Source organism: Bemisia tabaci, chromosome 10, assembly GCF_918797505.1.
Source record: "Bemisia tabaci chromosome 10, PGI_BMITA_v3".
In the NCBI taxonomy this organism is placed as follows: domain Eukaryota; kingdom Metazoa; phylum Arthropoda; class Insecta; order Hemiptera; family Aleyrodidae; genus Bemisia; species Bemisia tabaci.
The window spans coordinates 40750005-40767523 of NC_092802.1; the positions used below are offsets into that span (position 1 = coordinate 40750005).

The 17519-nt window shown below is 40.7% G+C and overlaps 1 protein-coding gene across 4 annotated transcripts in view; it reads right to left on the reverse strand.

The window, feature by feature from the left end:
- LOC109031924 (serine/threonine-protein kinase S6KL) overlaps positions 1 to 17519 on the reverse strand; it is a 238593-nt gene that overhangs the window by 61667 nt on the left and 159407 nt on the right. The window contains exon 10 of one of the 4 annotated variants that reach the window (XM_072305605.1): positions 13389 to 13431. The exons of the other annotated variants lie outside the window; for them this stretch is intronic. Within the exon in view, the coding sequence (XP_072161706.1) occupies positions 13389 to 13431 (43 nt within the window). The remainder of the gene's footprint in view (positions 1 to 13388; positions 13432 to 17519) is intronic. 4 annotated transcript variants of the gene reach the window in all.

A 17519-nucleotide genomic window follows, 5' to 3' on the forward strand; every position in this document is an offset into this window, starting at 1 on the left:
CCCAGGCGTTGCCAGATTTCCCCTGGAAAATCACTAATTTTCAGGGAAATTTAAGAATGTTTTGTCTACCAATTTCTCGGATAATTTTTTTTGTATTTTGATCTAAAACTTCTGAAAATTTCGAAGAAAAATATTCATAATTGGACGTAAACGGAACTAAGCGCCAATTTGAGTTCCTTTTGAGGAATTTAGAATCCCGGATAGCGCGTTCTGTCAAACGGACCTAAGCGCCATGGAAAAGCATTGCGAGTATATAGGACGGAATAAGCCGGACGCCCGATTCCGCCGCCAATCCAAGCCTCCCTCAACCTTCCTCACCCTATGGCGCTTAGGTCCGTTTGATAGAAATACGTCCAATTTTCTTCAAAAATAAACATTTTATCGAAGGAAATTTGGCAACTCTCGAATGTACATACGGCTTTCTTCCTTGGCAAGACAGCATATGGACTACTCGACGGCAATTTTTAAAAACTGCCGTGATTAATCTTCTCAGTGCCGAGAAAATTATGCGAAAACTTCAAGGAATGATGTCGAATTATCCTCTTTAAAAAAAATGGAAGAGGAGCGGAGATTTTTGAACACAGCAAACGAGATACGTAGTTGCGGACTCACGCCGTCGATATGATTTATATTGTATGGGACTAAGGGAGGTTTGAAGAGACCTTTGATTCAGCATCATAAAAAGGACGATGGACCTGTTGCAAATTTCAACTATGGTAAAAAAAAGAGTTGTGTCCCTTAGAAAATGGCTTAAAATCACGGTGAGCGCACAGGGAAAGTCTCAAATACACTCCTGAATTGGACTGTATTTTGCAAAAAGGAACCAGAGCAATTCCATGTTGCTAAGATTTTGCAACTTCACCCTTTCCAATAAAACTACTGTAATCATGCAAAAATATGAAATTTATTTAGTAATTTTTGTCTTAAATTTACAGATTTTAGCGTGCAGAATAGAAAATGTTTAGATGATCAGAGTTTTTCTTCCAAGACAAAAGGAATTGCACAATCTTAGCACCAATGCAATGCTCTTGGTTCCTTTTTGCAAAATGCAATCCAATTAACAATCTGCAAAAAAATATGCGTTTTTTTAAGCTTCCCGCTTCAAAAACGATACTGCGACACATGTGGACATTGAGTAGGAGGAGTGGTTCCTGGTTCCATCCAACCCTTGCGCACTAGGATGCTACGCAATATCCAATATGACCGACGCCACCCCGCGAAACACAAGTGACGAGACGGGATTTTATCAACTGGCGTGTTCATATATGTATTTAAATTTTCCTTGCGTTGAGAAAGGCCATGATTCTTCATGATTTGCGCGAGGAGGCGTCAGCCACGTAATACATTGGATAGCATGTAGCATCCTAATGCGCGAGGGTTGGATGATGTCACTCCTCTTACGAAACGATTTCCTCTGCCGTGTAGTATCGTTTTGGTAACGGAAAGCTTAAAAAACGCATATTTCTCACTACACAGAGATTGTGCAAATAGTCAGTTAGTTAGTATATTTTAAGACATTCAGCGCCACAGGCTATTAACGTCTTTACAGAGAATTTTGAAAATAAGTGTATATACGAAAATTTAGATTTTTAAATTAAGAGAGGTGAAGAGTTTCAGAATTTTGGTATTGCTATTATTTTATTATTATTATTATTTGTTATTGATATTGGTATTGGTATTGACATTGGGTTCATCGCTTGTAAGTGGGGTTGTATTTCTGTTGATTGTAGGTGAGTAGATCTGTGATTGGAGGTAGGTATCTGAGGGCAGAGCAGTCCATAGAATCTTTTGATGCGCTCATTGTGATTTTGGAGCCTTTTCCCGAAAGATACGCCTCTTCATTTTGCTATGGCTGAAGTTTGCAACAGGTTTGAATCCATCGGGGAGGGTGTATCCCCATCAACAAGTTTCTGATAAACAAGATAAACAAGGCGAAAACTCCCAAAATGCAACGATGGATAAACGATAGTCTCGAGTTCATAGCGAGCAGGGAAATTGTGATACCACCATTTCGACAGCTCAGATCGCTTGCTGCATACCTCCCTGTATTAACACGAACTGCTTTGATAATTTACCTAAGTTAGCTAACTCACCGATTGCGTTTTTTTCATCTTCTGCATGCTGATTCTTGGAATTGATAGATAAAGCGATGAGCAAAAAAGACGAGGGGAAAATGTAATGATCCCATTGGTGGAGACGGGTGATTGTTATAGACTAAGGGGGAAAATGATGGACTCGGTATAGGATCTCTCGCGGGTTGCCGGTAGTTAGCCTATTACTCACCACCTTTTTCCATCGCAACCACCGGCTTCCATCAACAGGACCGCTCTATTTTACATTGCCTTCTGTGTCCGTGTTTCATAGCAAAATGTTGAAGGCACTTAGGTTTTAATAGCTCTTTCCCTTGTATGCGACATTGCGCGTGTGCCGTGTCAAATTACCATGAATTGGTGGATGCCACTATTCGTGCTCTACGTTTGTCCTCATTGCATACCCAAAATATTGAAGGCGTTTTGGTTTCCTATCTGCTGTTGCAGTGCATGCGTGACGCGGCCAGCAGTGCGCGGTGCCTGCGAACTGCTTGATGCGACTATTCATGCTCGAAGACTGTCCGAATTGCATACACGGAATATTGAAGGCGCCCTAGGGACCCTTTCATTCAGAGCGAACATTACGTGTGCGACCCTCGAAAGTCAAATCAGAAATCTCCAATCCTTTAAAAAAAATTCTACTGCACGCTGATTTTTGAAATCGTTAGACGAGGCGATGGACGAAGAAGACAGTAAGGGAAAATGAAACGATCATATTGGTTGAAATGGATATTAGTTGTAGACTAAGGAGGAAAAAGGCGGCACTAACTAGTATAGGGTCTCTCGCGGGATGCCTTTGATGAGTCCATTCATTATCTGTATTGCTTACGGCAACCACCCCGCTTCCACCCATAGCATCGCTCCATCTTCTTTTTGTCCTTCTAGCCAATTGCTTCGTCTAAAACTCTCGAAAATCAGTCCTCAGGAGTAGCAACAACTGATACAAAAATGTCAACTTCTGTTCCTTAGAATGATTCAGATTGGTTCATCCCGGCTGATGAAAATCAACACTGGAAAAAAAAAAAACACATTGGATCTAGAGTCCAGACTCTTGAAAACATTGACAAGAAAAAATACGCTTGATTCAATCGGATTTTTGCTTGAATCAAAACGAAATCCTATTAAATTAAGAGGCTTGATTAAAGCCTCCTTGGCTTTCTTGATTTAAGCTAGATTCTGATTGAATCAAGAGTACTTTTTCTTGTCAATGTTCTTAAGAGTCTGGACTCTAGATCCAATGTGTTTTTTTTTTTCCCAGTGCACGAAACATGTTGCCTGTATGCATCTGTTGTGTGCAACGGTCCGACTTTGTGGGACACTCTGTGAAGTTGTCGACACCAACGCATTCGAATCTCCAACACCAACGACAACCTATGCCCGAGCTCTTTCGCACGGATTTTCACACAACTCACGCTGATTGCAAAGCGCATTACTCCTGACTAAGAAAAAACGGCATATAAGCTTTCGGACGCAGTCGAATTTCTCCTGTTAAACCGAGGGCTTTCGGGATACAATTTTTTTCTTAAATTTTTCAAAAGATTTTTTTCCGGAATCTTTTGCACCCTGATTTCCACCAACAAAATACAAAAAATCCCCAACCATCGGCAGTTTTGGGACAAAATAAAAATCCATATTTCTGTCATTTTTTTCAATTCGGAAGTGAGGGAACCCTAGATCATCAGTCGTTTCTAGACTTAAAGAAAACTCCAAGAATTTTCAAGACGAAAAATGAGGGTTCTATGATCATTGATCCCTTGTAAGTGATACGTTTATGGAAGACCTGCTTTAACTGAAGTTCATTTTACAAGTAGGAACTGCAATTTCTAACCCATAAGCGCTTTTGCACGTATCTACGTAAAAAACAGCTAATGGCAATTACAGTTTCTAAAGTGAGCTAAAAATTGGAGTTCCTACATGCAAAATGCGGTTCAACCGTCAAATGCTTGGTCCTGGGTCCATTTTTACCATTTCATCGCTGAATATTACTCAAAGTTTCAAAACTGTCCTTTTTATGATCCTTGGGCCTGAGATCGCCCTTGAAATTTCACGTAATTTTTCACTTAAAACTTCAAAAAGTTCCTGAAATTTCACAGAAAATTGCGTGAAATCTCATCCTCGATTATAATTTTTCACGAAATTTTCCATCTCAGCCTTTGGCAAAATTCGTACGTTGATGGGTCGTTTCTCTTCAAAACAACATATCACAAACCGTCGGGAGGCCTGGACCGAAACCCTTGATGATACAGGTCCTTTGGCCTGAGATCTATCTTGAAATTTCACGTAATTTTTCACTTAAAACTTCAAAAAGTTCCTGAAATTTCACAGAAAATTGCGTGAAATCTCATCCTCGGTCCTAACTTCTCGTGAAATTTTCCATCTCAGCCTTTGGCAACATTCATTCGTAAGTACATTGATACGTGGTTTCTCTTCAAAACAACATATTCCAATTATACCGTCGGGAAGCCTGGACCGAAATCCTTGATGATACAGGTCCTTTGGCCTGAGATAGCCCTTGGAATTTAACGTGATTCGTTTGAAAAATCAGAGAGTTCATTTGAAAAATCAAAGAGTTTCCGAAATTTCATGGCAAATGCGTGAAATCTCATCCTTGCATTTCAAATTCTAATATTTCGTGAAATTTTCCACCTCAGCCTTTGGCAACATTCGTACATCGATACGTCGTTCCTTTTCAAAACAACATATTCCAATTACACCGTCGAGAGGCCTGGACCGAAAGCTCACGCAAGAACGCGTAATATATGTAAATCTCCGGCGGGAAATGCGTGCCCCGCGCTCCCCCCCCCCCACCCCTCCCCCAGCCCCGACATGACCTAGACATGCTATAATCGCGTGATAACGACCTTTGCCTGGCGGTGGGGCTATTTTTAACCGAGGCGGCGAGAAAATACCGATATTTAGCGTCGCCATCTATTTTTATCCCGGGCCAAAAATAGCCCGCGTATGCTAATCGCCCGGACCGGACCGGCTTGACATACTCGCGGCGATGCGCATGCGCCCGGTGCAACAACCCCGTAAATCCGATCGGAAACCAGTTCGCGGATGCGCGCTTTCCGATCGCGTTAATCCGGGCGAAAACCGCGTAAACCCGGTGGGGATCCGTACGCGGATACGCGGTTTTACACGCGGGAGTGGCCGCATCTTGGCCGCGACTCCGAACCGGTGCAACAACCGCGCGAGTTGGATGAGAATTGTGCCGGCCGCGGTAAGAACCCCGTATAACCATTTTGTAATTTTTCAACGGTCTATCAAAGTGCTATATTCCGGAAAAACTACTAATTTTCACCCTTTTATTTATTTTCACTGGTAAAAAAAACCTCTCGGTTCAAGAGTGCAGTTTCTTGTCGCCGGATTTAAAAATCTGGACTCTTGTTTCAATGCAAAATCGGCTTGAAACAAGAGTTCAAAACTCTTAAATAAGACGACAAGAAACTGCACTCTTAAGTCAATGCACTGCGGCATTGGTCCAAGAGGTTTTTTTTACCAGTGTTTTTCTTTCTTTATTTGTCAACAAATCAGAGCTGCAACCGGTTACAATCATCAAAAATTTACAATCGTGTGTTCGTACCACCAGGGGAAGGGGGGTGACAAACAGAAAAAGGGCTATGGGGGGTTGGGTGATTGAAAAAATTGACAAAAGTAATATCAAAAGCCCGTTTATTTATGTAAATGACTCGTTCGTACGTACTTTTTGGGATCCTGAGAGAAATTATGAGTAAAAAGCCATGGCTCCATTTTGTAATTGTTTGGTCCGTTTCTTGGGAAAAAATGTTCAATTCCAAGAAAACCAGCTAATAGTAATCTTTCGATTTTTGGAAAAGATTTATGTCGGAGTGTTTCAGCCATAACGTGTGTTAAAAATCAACATGAAGCTGAAAATCTCAATACAGAGGGAAAAAGCTCATAGCCACAACCAGGAGGATTCGCTCAACAAGACCGAAACGCGTCTGCAGTTGCCTTCCTGAATGGTCGTAACTAGTGATGCACCAAACAGCATATCTCTGTGAGGGGAAATAGTGTTCATATGAGCTTTTTCCCTCTGTATTGAGATTTTCAGGGGAAAGAGGGGGGTCATAAAAGGCTATACCCCCCCTTTCGCCCGAAAAAAGGAGGAAGAAAAAGGAAGGAAGGAAAGAAGGAAAGAACGGAGGAAAGAAGAAAAGAACAGAGGAAAGAAGAAGGAAGGACGCTTATATTTGGTAATTATTATGTCGAAATTGGCTCAAACCGCATGGAAGATGCTTTAAAATTTCGAAATTTATTTTTGGAGGGCAGCCCCCCAGACCCCCTGATGAACCCCCCACCCCCCTCGTTATCCGTGTCTGGATCCGCATGTGCAACACTAGCGAGACCCCATAGTGCTAGACCATCATGTTCACCCTTGGTTTATTATAATAGATCTGGACAGCGGGATGATAATAGAAATTGCTAGACAACGCGGTTAACAAAAAGACAAGAGGACGATGAAACTATCCCATTGATAGAAGCGGACGGTTTCAATGGATAAGGGAGGAAAATAATAGACTGAGTAACAGCAACGTGCAAGACGCCATTTTGTTAGTTCATCATGTTCCTGGCTCCTTAATCTATGACATCCACCCGTTCCAACAAATAGGATCGCTTCATTTTCTCTTACTCTATTTGCCTATAGAGTTGTCTATAAATTTCAATCCGACAATTCACACATCGCCACTGAGTATTTCTCCACGCATAAGCTGTTTTCAAACAACTGGGACTGCGGACTGATTGTTGAAATTGATAGACAAAGCGATAGACAAAGAAGACACAAGGAGTATGGAGCAATCCTATCGGTTGAAATGGGTGGTTCTTATAGATTAAGGGGGTAAATGATGGATTAACTATCGGACCAGCGGGCTGATTATTGAAATTGATAGAAAAAGCTATAGACAGAGATGACACAGGAAGTATGGAGCGATTCTATTGGTCGAAATGGGTGGTTCCTATAGACTAAGGGAGAAAATGATGGACTAACTATTGGGCCTTTCGTGGGTTGCAGTTAGCTAGTATCTTACCTACCTCCTTTGTCCATTGCAACCACCAGGTTCCACCGATAGGATCCCTCCATATCTCTTTTGTCTCCTTTGTCTATGACTTTGTCTATCGATTTCAATAATCGGCCCGCTGTCGTGAGTTGCCGTTAGTTAGTCTATTACCTACCTCCTTTATCCATTGCAACCACCCGCTTCCACCAGTGAGACCCCTCCATATCCCTTTCGTCTTCCTTATACACTGTTTTGTCTATCGATTTCAAGAATCAGCCCGCAGGCTCCACTGCGATGGAGCAATATGTGTCGAGGACAAACGCAGAATTCGAACGTATTCACGGCGTTTTTTATTCCAACGGGAGAACGGCTTAGCAGATGCGCGGTTTTACGCCGGGGGATTACTCGGGTCTCGGCCGAGTCTGATCCGGCGCAAGAACCGCGTAAGTCGAACGCGAATCGCTATGCATTTACGCGGTTTATCGCTTAAAGTTCACCGTCAGCATTCCGCATTCCGCATTCCGCGGTCCTGCTTTCTACGAAAGCTGCGACGTGAACCCAGATTTTGAACTTGGTTCGACGTCGTGATGGATACGTTGAACCGGCCGGCTGGGGCCCTTGAGCGGAGAAAAAAAGCTCCGCTGAAATATCGTTATCGAGACCTCGATCGATGAAGCCCTACACAAACAATGCTACTAATCGAACGATATCGATCATCGATAGCGATTCGAAAACCGAGGCGCCGGAGGCGAGTAGAAAGTTGGTGTGGTCCTCCGAAAGCGACTCGGGAAAGTTGAGCCAGCCGGAAGTTTCCGAAATTGGACCCTGTACATTGCGCCGAATTTGAAAAAGGGCGAGAGGTGCCTGCAGATACGACACGAACAGATGCATTTCTTTCTATGGTTTCATCGTCGATATACATGGGAAAAAACCTCGGATCTACGAATGGAAGGCTGACTATCTTTTCCGCACAAAGTACATTCGCGGTAATTTTTCCGATTATCTTTGCTGCACCAAATCATTTTCGCACAAATAATTTTCTGTAGTACGTGGCAACGTCGGAAAAATATGAAGCATATTTAAAGAAAACGAGTGAACAAAGATCGAAAAAATTATTTATATATTAAGAAGAAGTTAAACTATAAGCACGTAAATGAAAATGGAAAATTCACGGGCGAAAATCTGGACCCTGACGATCCCTGTTGGACTGCTGAGAAAGTTAAGAGATTTTTATTAAATATGCCTAATATTTTTCTCTAGGTTGCCACACACTACAAAAAATTAGTTATGCGATTAAATTGGGCAATTAGTTTTTTACGAGAGTAAAGTGCGGATGCCTTTGAAAATTTTAAGGGATTTGGGTTTCAGACATTTTGTCAACGATTTTTTGTCCGCGCACCTTTTTCGTCCAGTAGTATACGCCCACACGTAAAATAAGCAACAGTGACTTGGTCCAAGCGTTATATTTTAGTCGGTATGTAAAATTATATTGACAATATGGAAATGAGAAATTGAGAGAGAAGGAGGTACTGTTATGGTTTCTCATTTTCTAAATGAAATGTTATTACTTTCTCCTTTGGAATCATCTTTTTAAATTGTCGTTGGTAAATATTTGGTTTTATTTGTATCCTTAAAATATTCGATGCACAATATACCTAATATATGTATAGGTACTTTTTTTATTTTTTTATTTTTTCTTTACGAAATTATTACTTCGTTTTGAGAACATATTTTTAAAACGTGAAAAATATTTGTAAAACCTTTTCCAAGCGACATTAATCTCAATGAGCCGCAGTTGTGCCGAAAGAAACTGCAAAAATGAATAAAAGAGAGAAAAAAACGAAGAAGCACGCAATCTTTGGTTTTAACCCATTTGTACATCGATCTTTTAGAATATGTCAAATTTTGAGCGTTTGGTTGCGCGTACACCTCGCTGCAGCACAATAAAAGCACAAAATGTAAAGGAACAAATTAAAGTGCTTTGAAAATTATTAAATTTGACACGGAACCACCAATATTTAAAAAACACACATTATATTATTATTCTCCTTTGATAAATTGATACATATTTTTTTCCAACAATTTAAATCAGAATAATCAATGCAGAGTGTGCAAACATTTTACAATCATGAGTTAAAAAACGCTGACTGTGCGAGTATAAATATTAAAGCCTAACAGAGCGGAGCGGCGCGGCGCGGCGCGTGCTGCCAGCGCGAGAGGCTCACTGGCGCCTACAAACCTAAGTGGACACTTCACGCATTGCACAATGCTTGAAGTATCCACTGAGGTTTGTAGGCGCCAATGCGCGTTCCGCGCTGGCCGCCCGCACGCCATGCGGCGGCGCCTGAAGCAACTATTTCACAACAGAGGTGTTGCACAGTATTATACGAAATTGAACGTATTAAAAACGGCAGGCATCCTTTAAAAGTACAGATCTTTCCTCGCAATATAAATATTGGTAAAAATTTTACAGTGGCGACGGGAAATTTGAATTGCCCGGTCACATAAAACTTAATACTCTAAGTGAGTCAAATCGCGCACTACAACGGTTTTGGCAGGCTCCTCAATCAAACACTGTTCATTTCCCACCCTTTATAGTTCAAAGTGTACACAATTTGCTACAGCTGAGCCAAAGCGTCAAGATTGAGATTGCCATATTTTCGTATCGCGGAGACTGCCACGATAGCGTTTAATTTAGATCTGCCGCACGTAGACCATTGTGTTTTCACGAGCGGGAGGTTTAAATTCACGCGTCAAGACCCATTAAATATCTTGGTTAGGTGTCAATGTCAGTGATTTTCGTTGCACGAATCATGTTCTACGTCAAAGTTTGGTTACGAAACATGAATCAGAATGTTTAACTTCGTACCTTGTTTTGTGGTCCATTGGACGTAAGTTTGTAAACCGAAGTAACTTGTAAACTTTGTAAGCTTCGAGTAATATGAAACATTTTCTATGAAAACATTGAAAACCAAAGTTTTTCGTTTCGTTTAAGTAAACCTTTGATTCATCGAATTAAAGTTTATTGTCTAGAGAAGCGGTAGATTGGATCGACGAGTTTCAAAATAAATCGCCTGAAATCACAGCGCTCTGACAAAATATTGGATTCATTAATCCTGAACGTGTAAAAGTACATTTTCGGTTACATTCAGATTATTTTCCATTTCCAAAAGAACTGGTCTCAAAATGCTAAAAACCAGAAGCGGAGACTATTTAGTTCATAATTTGGATCGCGTTTAGCAGATAGGAGCCAAGTCACATCAGCTACTGCCAACTTTAATCGTGCAATCTAATTTTTTACATGAAAACGTTTGTGCGAATTTTTGTGCAACTTTTAGTGAATTTTCTACCTAGTGCGAAGCAAATTCCTCAACATTTTCGAAGGAATCTGCACAAACATTCTCTTGTAAAAATTTAATTGCCTAGTTAAATTTGGCAACAGCTAGTGTGGCTTGGTTTCTTTCTGCTAAACTCGGTCCATTTCTAAACTTCCATGCCTTGGTCATTCTCGTTAATTTTCCAGCATCAAACTTATTTCCCTCCCCCCCCCCCTCCTAAGGTTAGCGTTTTCTGTGACAAAAAACCCTCGAGGAAGCTGAAAAAAGGTTTTCTCGGAACGCACGAAAAAAAACCCGAGTGCGTCACGTACCCGGAAAACGCGAACGAGTATTCCCGGAAAAATCTGAACAAGTTCCCTCAAGGGAATGCCGGAAAGCGGAGATGAAAATTGTTCTTATTTACGGACTTACGTCCTGAAACATTTATAAAGGTTACAGGACCGGGGGAAGGGGACCTGAGAGTGCTTCACAAAACGAACTGCGAGTCGATTGATCGATCTATCGATAACTCGTCGTCTCCCCGCACTCCCAGCGGTCCAATTATTAATATTGGTGGACAAAGCTATAGACAAAGGAGACATATAGGGAGTATGGAGCGATCCTATTGGTTAAAATTGGTGGTTCCTATAGACTGAGGGGGTAAATGATGGACTAACTAAAGGGTCTCTCGTGGGTTGCGGTTTGTTAGTCTATTCCTTTCCACCTTTATCCATTGCACTCACCCGCTTCCTCCAATAGGATCCCTCCAAATCCCTCTTGTCTTCTTTGTCTATTGCTTTGTCTATCAATTTCAATAATCGGCCTGCAGACGAAGAAACGTAACTCCATTTCAAGGTTGCCAAACTGACTCCAAAAATTAAAAATGAGGGGCTCGGAGGACAAGGCGTATTGGTGCAGTTTTTGCTGTTCGAAGAAATACGCGTTTGAAGTTTCGAAATCACATGGGTCCATATGGCGACAAGAAAGTTTGAACTTTTTGAAGTTTGAGCTGACTTTTTGATGCTTAAAAATTGGAATTTTGGAGTGAATTTTTCACAGAATATGCATTACGACTAGTTTTACTTGAAATAATTAAAATCTCAATTGTTTAAAAAACTGCACTTATGCGCTGTTCTCCAAACCCCTGAAATGTACCTGTGCAATTTCCATCCAAAATAATCTGATTTTTGCATGAAATCTGTGAGAGAATCAGTGAAATTTTCAATTAGAAATTCCCAAGATTTTCCTGGTTAATATGCAATTTACAAGGAGAAATTTGGTGACATTGAAATTGAGTTACGTTCTTTGGTAAGAGAAACGACGAATTCTCCATCTCTAACATTCTCTATCATCTCCTCGATCGAAGTCATTCAACATCGATACAGTTTTAACGATCCGCATTCTGAAATAATCTGAATACAGTTATTAATTTGAAAAAAGCCCTCGCTCTGAGCATGAATCAACCAGATCCGACGATCGGCGAGAGGTAAATACAAACTCATTAAGTCGGAGCCTTTGATATTCATTTTCCATCGATTCATACTTGATTGACATCTTGTTTACATCCGTCATTATCTCGTCCGGAGTTGTTCGTTCAATTTTTCTTACAAGTGTCTCGTCAGTTACGTAAATAAATCACCGCCTTCCCATGCATAATTTCCGCTTGGACCAAACTTGATGGAAAAAAATTAAAATTGGAAAAAAAGTCTCTTGGATGAAAAGTCTTCACCGGGAAAAAAAAGTCTCTTGGATAAAAAGTCTTCGCTGTAGAAAAAAAGTCTCTTGGATCTGGAGACCAGACTATTTTTTTAAATCTTTAACAGGGAAGTATTTGCGGCTAGTTACCCTCAAAAATCTAATTAACTAAGTATCGAACCAATTTTTTCTCCAAAATGTGTCTTCACTGGAAAAAAAATCTCTTGGATCTAGAGACCAGACTTTCAAAAACTTTTACATGAAAAAATACTCTTGGCTCAATCAGATTTTAGCTTAATTCGAGAGCTTAAGGCTCCTCATGGAAGCAAAATTCCTATTGATTCAAGTAAAAACCCGATTGAATAAAGAGTATTTTGTCTTGTCAATTTTTTTTAAGCCTGGACTCTAGATCGAAGAGACTTTTTCTTCCAATAGACACATTTCGGAGAAAAAATTGGTTCGATACTTAGTTAATTTGTTTTTGGAGGGTAACTAGTCGCAAATTGTACTTCCCTGTCAAACATTTAAAAAAATATAACCTTAATAACAAAAATTGGGGTTGAACGATATCTTTAACATTGAGTTTTGTGGAGGAATGAATGAAAACCTAACCTAACTTTTTTTACTCTGTTGATTACTTCACGTGATCGCTATGACACCGATTTGGTTTGAAATTTTGGAATGTTTTTTGTCCAAAAAGGTTTAAAGTACACCCCAGCAAGCTGGGATTTGGTAATTGCAATAATTCAATTGACCGCTGGACAAAGAACGAATTTAAGCATTCTGTAACGTACGTTTCCTCTTCCGTCAGTAGGAAAGAAATCAGTTTGAGAACAACATGCATATCCGTGCAATGTTAAACTGACGTCTTCGATCAGTTGTTGGAATCTAAGAGTGCGTAACCTTATTCGGCGTGGAATCTAGTTCCTTGATGCACACTACGTCTACCGTGCAACGCAAAAACGCCGTAAACGCCAATTTACATTTTTTGGAAACAATATGTCATAGCCATAAAACTCGTGTACCTCGGGAAAATGTTTTTACAGAATTCTTTCGCAAATCATCAAAACTTAACCTGCAAATTTGAGGTGCATGGGTGAAACAGTTTTTATCTTATAAAGTGTTAAGTTCCAAAAAACGAGGGGAAAATCTTGATGGATTTACGGCGTTCATGCTCAGCATGGTAGACGTAGTGTCGTGCCGTACATAATACATCACACTTCAAACATCATACATTAACTCTACTCATGCAGAGGTAAACTTACCAGAGCAGGCTTAAAAACGGTCTTTGAATGATAAAACTCATACCTGTAACCAGAGAAAATACAGTATAATTGATAGTATTCGCTAGTCTTTGTGCAGATCGGTGCATGCACGTGTGCATGAGCTAGAAATTTTACTTCCTCATACTAAAATACAGTCCAATTAGTCTAAGTCTCTAGACTTACCCTGCCAATGCAACGCGCTTGGCAATCTCATCGCCTCAAATTCTGATTTGGTCAGGCGGAAGAAAGCATCAAGGCTGCCGGTTGCCATTGACTTAGCGATTCGTGTCAATCATGTCTCTTACAACAGATCGTAGCCTGATTGTTGATGTTTTGTGTTTGTCCGGTAGACAAGACAAGACAAAGGCGAAACGGACAGAGTTAAACATAGACGCGTTTTAGGTGAAAACCCCGAGTTCATATTTGATGCGACTTGGTGCGTTTTTCATAAACTCGGTCCAAAGGGACTACAAATGGCGATTTGGAACAAAATTGTCTGACTCATCGGTAAAAACTCTTATCTGCATTAAGAAAACAATTTTACACAAGTTGTTTCTAAACTAAGACAGAAATTGTAGTCCCTAAATGCAGTCTAAATGAAATCATGCAGTTGGTTGGCCGTGCCGTTAGGGCGACCGAAGGAGGAAGTGTTGTTCATCGGGCCCAATAATCGACTGGTTATCGGCCTGCAGACTGATTATTGAAACTGATAGGCAATAAGGATGAATGGAAAATGGAGGAATCCTACTGGTGGAAGCGTGTGGTTGTAATGGACAAAGGAAGCAAGTGATAGACTAACGGACCGAAACCCACGGAAGACCCTATAGTTGGCCCATCATTTTGGCCCCATAATCTTTAACAACTATCCGTTTCAACCAATAGAATCCCTCCATTTTCCTCTCGTCTTCTTTGTCAATAGCTTTCTTGCGAGCATTGAGGATTCCTAGTTTATCGTTAGAGAGTCGCACGCGTAACTTTCACTTCGAATGTGAGTCGCTAGCCTTCAAGCCCGAATAGTTGCATCAATAGAGCTGCATTTTGCAATTTGGAACTATAAATTCTGGCCCGGTTTAAAAACAACGTATGTGCCAATAATTTCCCTATGTACAGAAGTGTTTTTTCAGATGAGCCAGAATTTATAGTTCCAAATTGCAAAATGCAGTCCAAAGTCCCTACCAATTCAGCAAGGCGTCGCGGCGCGGCGGTTGCTTCGCACTAACATGCAACATCGGAAAAGAAACCAAGGCTCCTTCAATATTTTGGGTATGCAATTAGGAAAAGCGTAAAGCACGAATAGTTACATCCACAAATCTATGGTAATATGATACTGCGCAGGGCGGTGCGAAATGTTCTCCTTACAAAAAATCGGGAAGATTAAAAAAGTTGAATTTTGCAACAGGCACCCAAGTAGCACTTTTCAACGGAAAAATCGCGATATATTGCAATTTTGTCGGCGATAAAATTGCTAGGATCATCAACTTCTGAGCGAGTATCCTCGATCTTATCGGGATAAAATCGCGATTTTATCGCCCGGCAATTTATCGCACTGGAAAAAAAAACACATTGGATCTCGAGTCCAGACTCTTAAAAACATCGACAAGAAAAAATACTCTTGATTCAATCGGATTTAAGCTCTAATCAAGAACCAAGCCTCTTAATTTGAGCGGATTTTCTTTTGATTTAAGCAAAAATCCGATTGAATCAAGAGTATTTTTTCTTGTCAATGTTTTTAAGAGTCTGGACTCTAGATCCCATGTGGTTTTTTTTCCAGTGCGCGATATTTTCGAAATAAGAATCGCGATGAATGACAATTTAATCTCGATTTTATCGACGAAAATTGATCGCGATTTTCATCCAACCAAAAATTGCGATGTGTAGCGATTTAATCGTTATAAATCGCAATTTTTAATGCAATAATATCTCGATATATTGCCATTGATATGATCGCGATAACCAAGCGATAAAATCGCTATTTATCGCGATCACTGCTACTTGGGCCCATTTTGTTCTACGCGTTTGAAGCACAATCATATCAGAATGCTTAAATTCATAACTTATCTAGTGGTGTATTACTACATCCGGTCGAACCCTGGAAAAAAACCACATTAGATCTAGAGTCCAGACTCTTGAAAACATCGACAAGAAAAAGTACTCTTGATTCAATCAGAATCTAGCTTAAATCAAGAATCAAGCCTCTTAATTTAAGCGGATTTCGTTTTGATTTAAGCAAAAATCCGATTGAATCAAGAGTCCTTTTTCTTGTCGATGTTTTCAAGAGTCTGGACTCTAGATCCAATGTGGTTTTTTTTCTAGTGTACGATTCCGCGGCGCGGCCACTTTAGCGTCGGCAGCGCCCTGTGAAAGCGCGGCTCGAGAAAGACTGTCCCCGGCCGGCGTGGCGAGGTCTCTAATCACGGGCGAGTGCTCGGAACCTGGGACCTGGGGTCACCCGACAATTAATTCTGGTCATGGAAACCCGATGGAAACTCGCCGCGGCACGTCGAGAAAACACATGTCCCTCTCCCCCGCTGTCCTCTGCAAAAACAACGTCTCTGTATAGGTGCCCGATAGAGCCTTGCGCGGTTTTGCATAGTGCCGGGCGTGAGGATGCACCTCTGCACTCTTGCCGATCGGTCGCGCATGCGCATCGATCGGCCAAGGCGCTCGTAAATTTCGCGGCCGATTGTAAATGAGAATGTGATTTGACGTCACAATTATGACGTCACTCGCGCCCGACGTGCCTATGGGATGGCTTTATATCGCAGATAGCGGACACGATATATGGACCGCGTTTAACAGAAAGGAACCAAGCCACATCAGCTATTGCCAAATTTAATTGGGCTATTTAATTTTTTACGAGAGTATGTTTGTGTGGATTCCTTTGAAAATTTTAAGGAATTTGCTTTGTACTGTAGAAAAAATCCACTGAAATTTGCACGAAAATCCGTACATCCGTTTTCATGTAAAAAATTAAATTGCACGATTAAATTTGGCAATGGCCGATGCGGCTTGGTTCCTTTCTGTTTAACGCAGTCCATATGTAACAGAACCCGCACTGAGTGCAGAAGTTGCTGATAGATTACTAAGATCGGAAGCGAGTCGAATGCATTTGTTTGTATTTTGCAGCGAAATCCTGTTTTCACTCCCCCGAAATTTGACATTCGCTCAGTTGCGAATGTTTTTCAGAATTGTGCGTAGGCATAGGAGCTATCGCTTTATTTTGGCTTGGATAAGAACTGCCGAGAATTTTGGTTGAATCGATGCGACACAACGCAGCCAGTTCGATCACGCCACAAATCGCTTCGCAGCTCGTGTTGCGGTTGAGATGAACACTATTCGACTCGTTTTCTGACGAGGTGGAAATTTCAATTATGGAGTGGATTTTAACTCCTCATTCGAGCCCTGATGCCAGTATGAGACGTAACGCGACTGCCTATCATGGAAGTGAGACATCTATTCTTCTCGGTGGAAAATCAACATCATGTGCAAGATGAAATTGTCGGTCTATATAAGTGCAGTGACTTTAATGCTCGCTGTGATCTCAGGAAATGTAAGTAACGTTGCAATAGATAGTTTTCTGTTGCGCTGATTTATTTCCACCTTTAACAGGGTGTCTCCTGAATTTCATTTCAGATTATCCCTAATATTTTAAATGGAATTTCTTAGTTTTTGCCTGAGAATATTGGCAATGGAGAATTTGCAGGTGTCTGAAATTTAATGAATTCCGTGTTTGAATGGACGCTACCGAGTGAGCTGAACAAGAGGATACCCTTGGTTCATATATTGAACAATTTATTATTGGACGAGCTACGACAAAATTATCTAATCTGCTAAAATACGCAGGGGGATTAATAGAGAATTTGCAGGTGTCTGAAATTTGACGAATACCGTGGTTAAGTAGAAACTACTGAGTGAACTGAACAAGAGGATACCCTTGGTTCATGAATTGAACAATTGGACTGCATTTTGCAATTTGGAACTATAAATTCTGGCTTTTCCTGGAAAAACACTTATTTGCATAGGGAAATTAATGGCACATGCATTGTTTTTAAACCGGGCTAGAATTTACAGTTTCATATTGCAAAATGTAGTCGAATTATTAGACAAGATTTGACGAAATGATCTAATCTG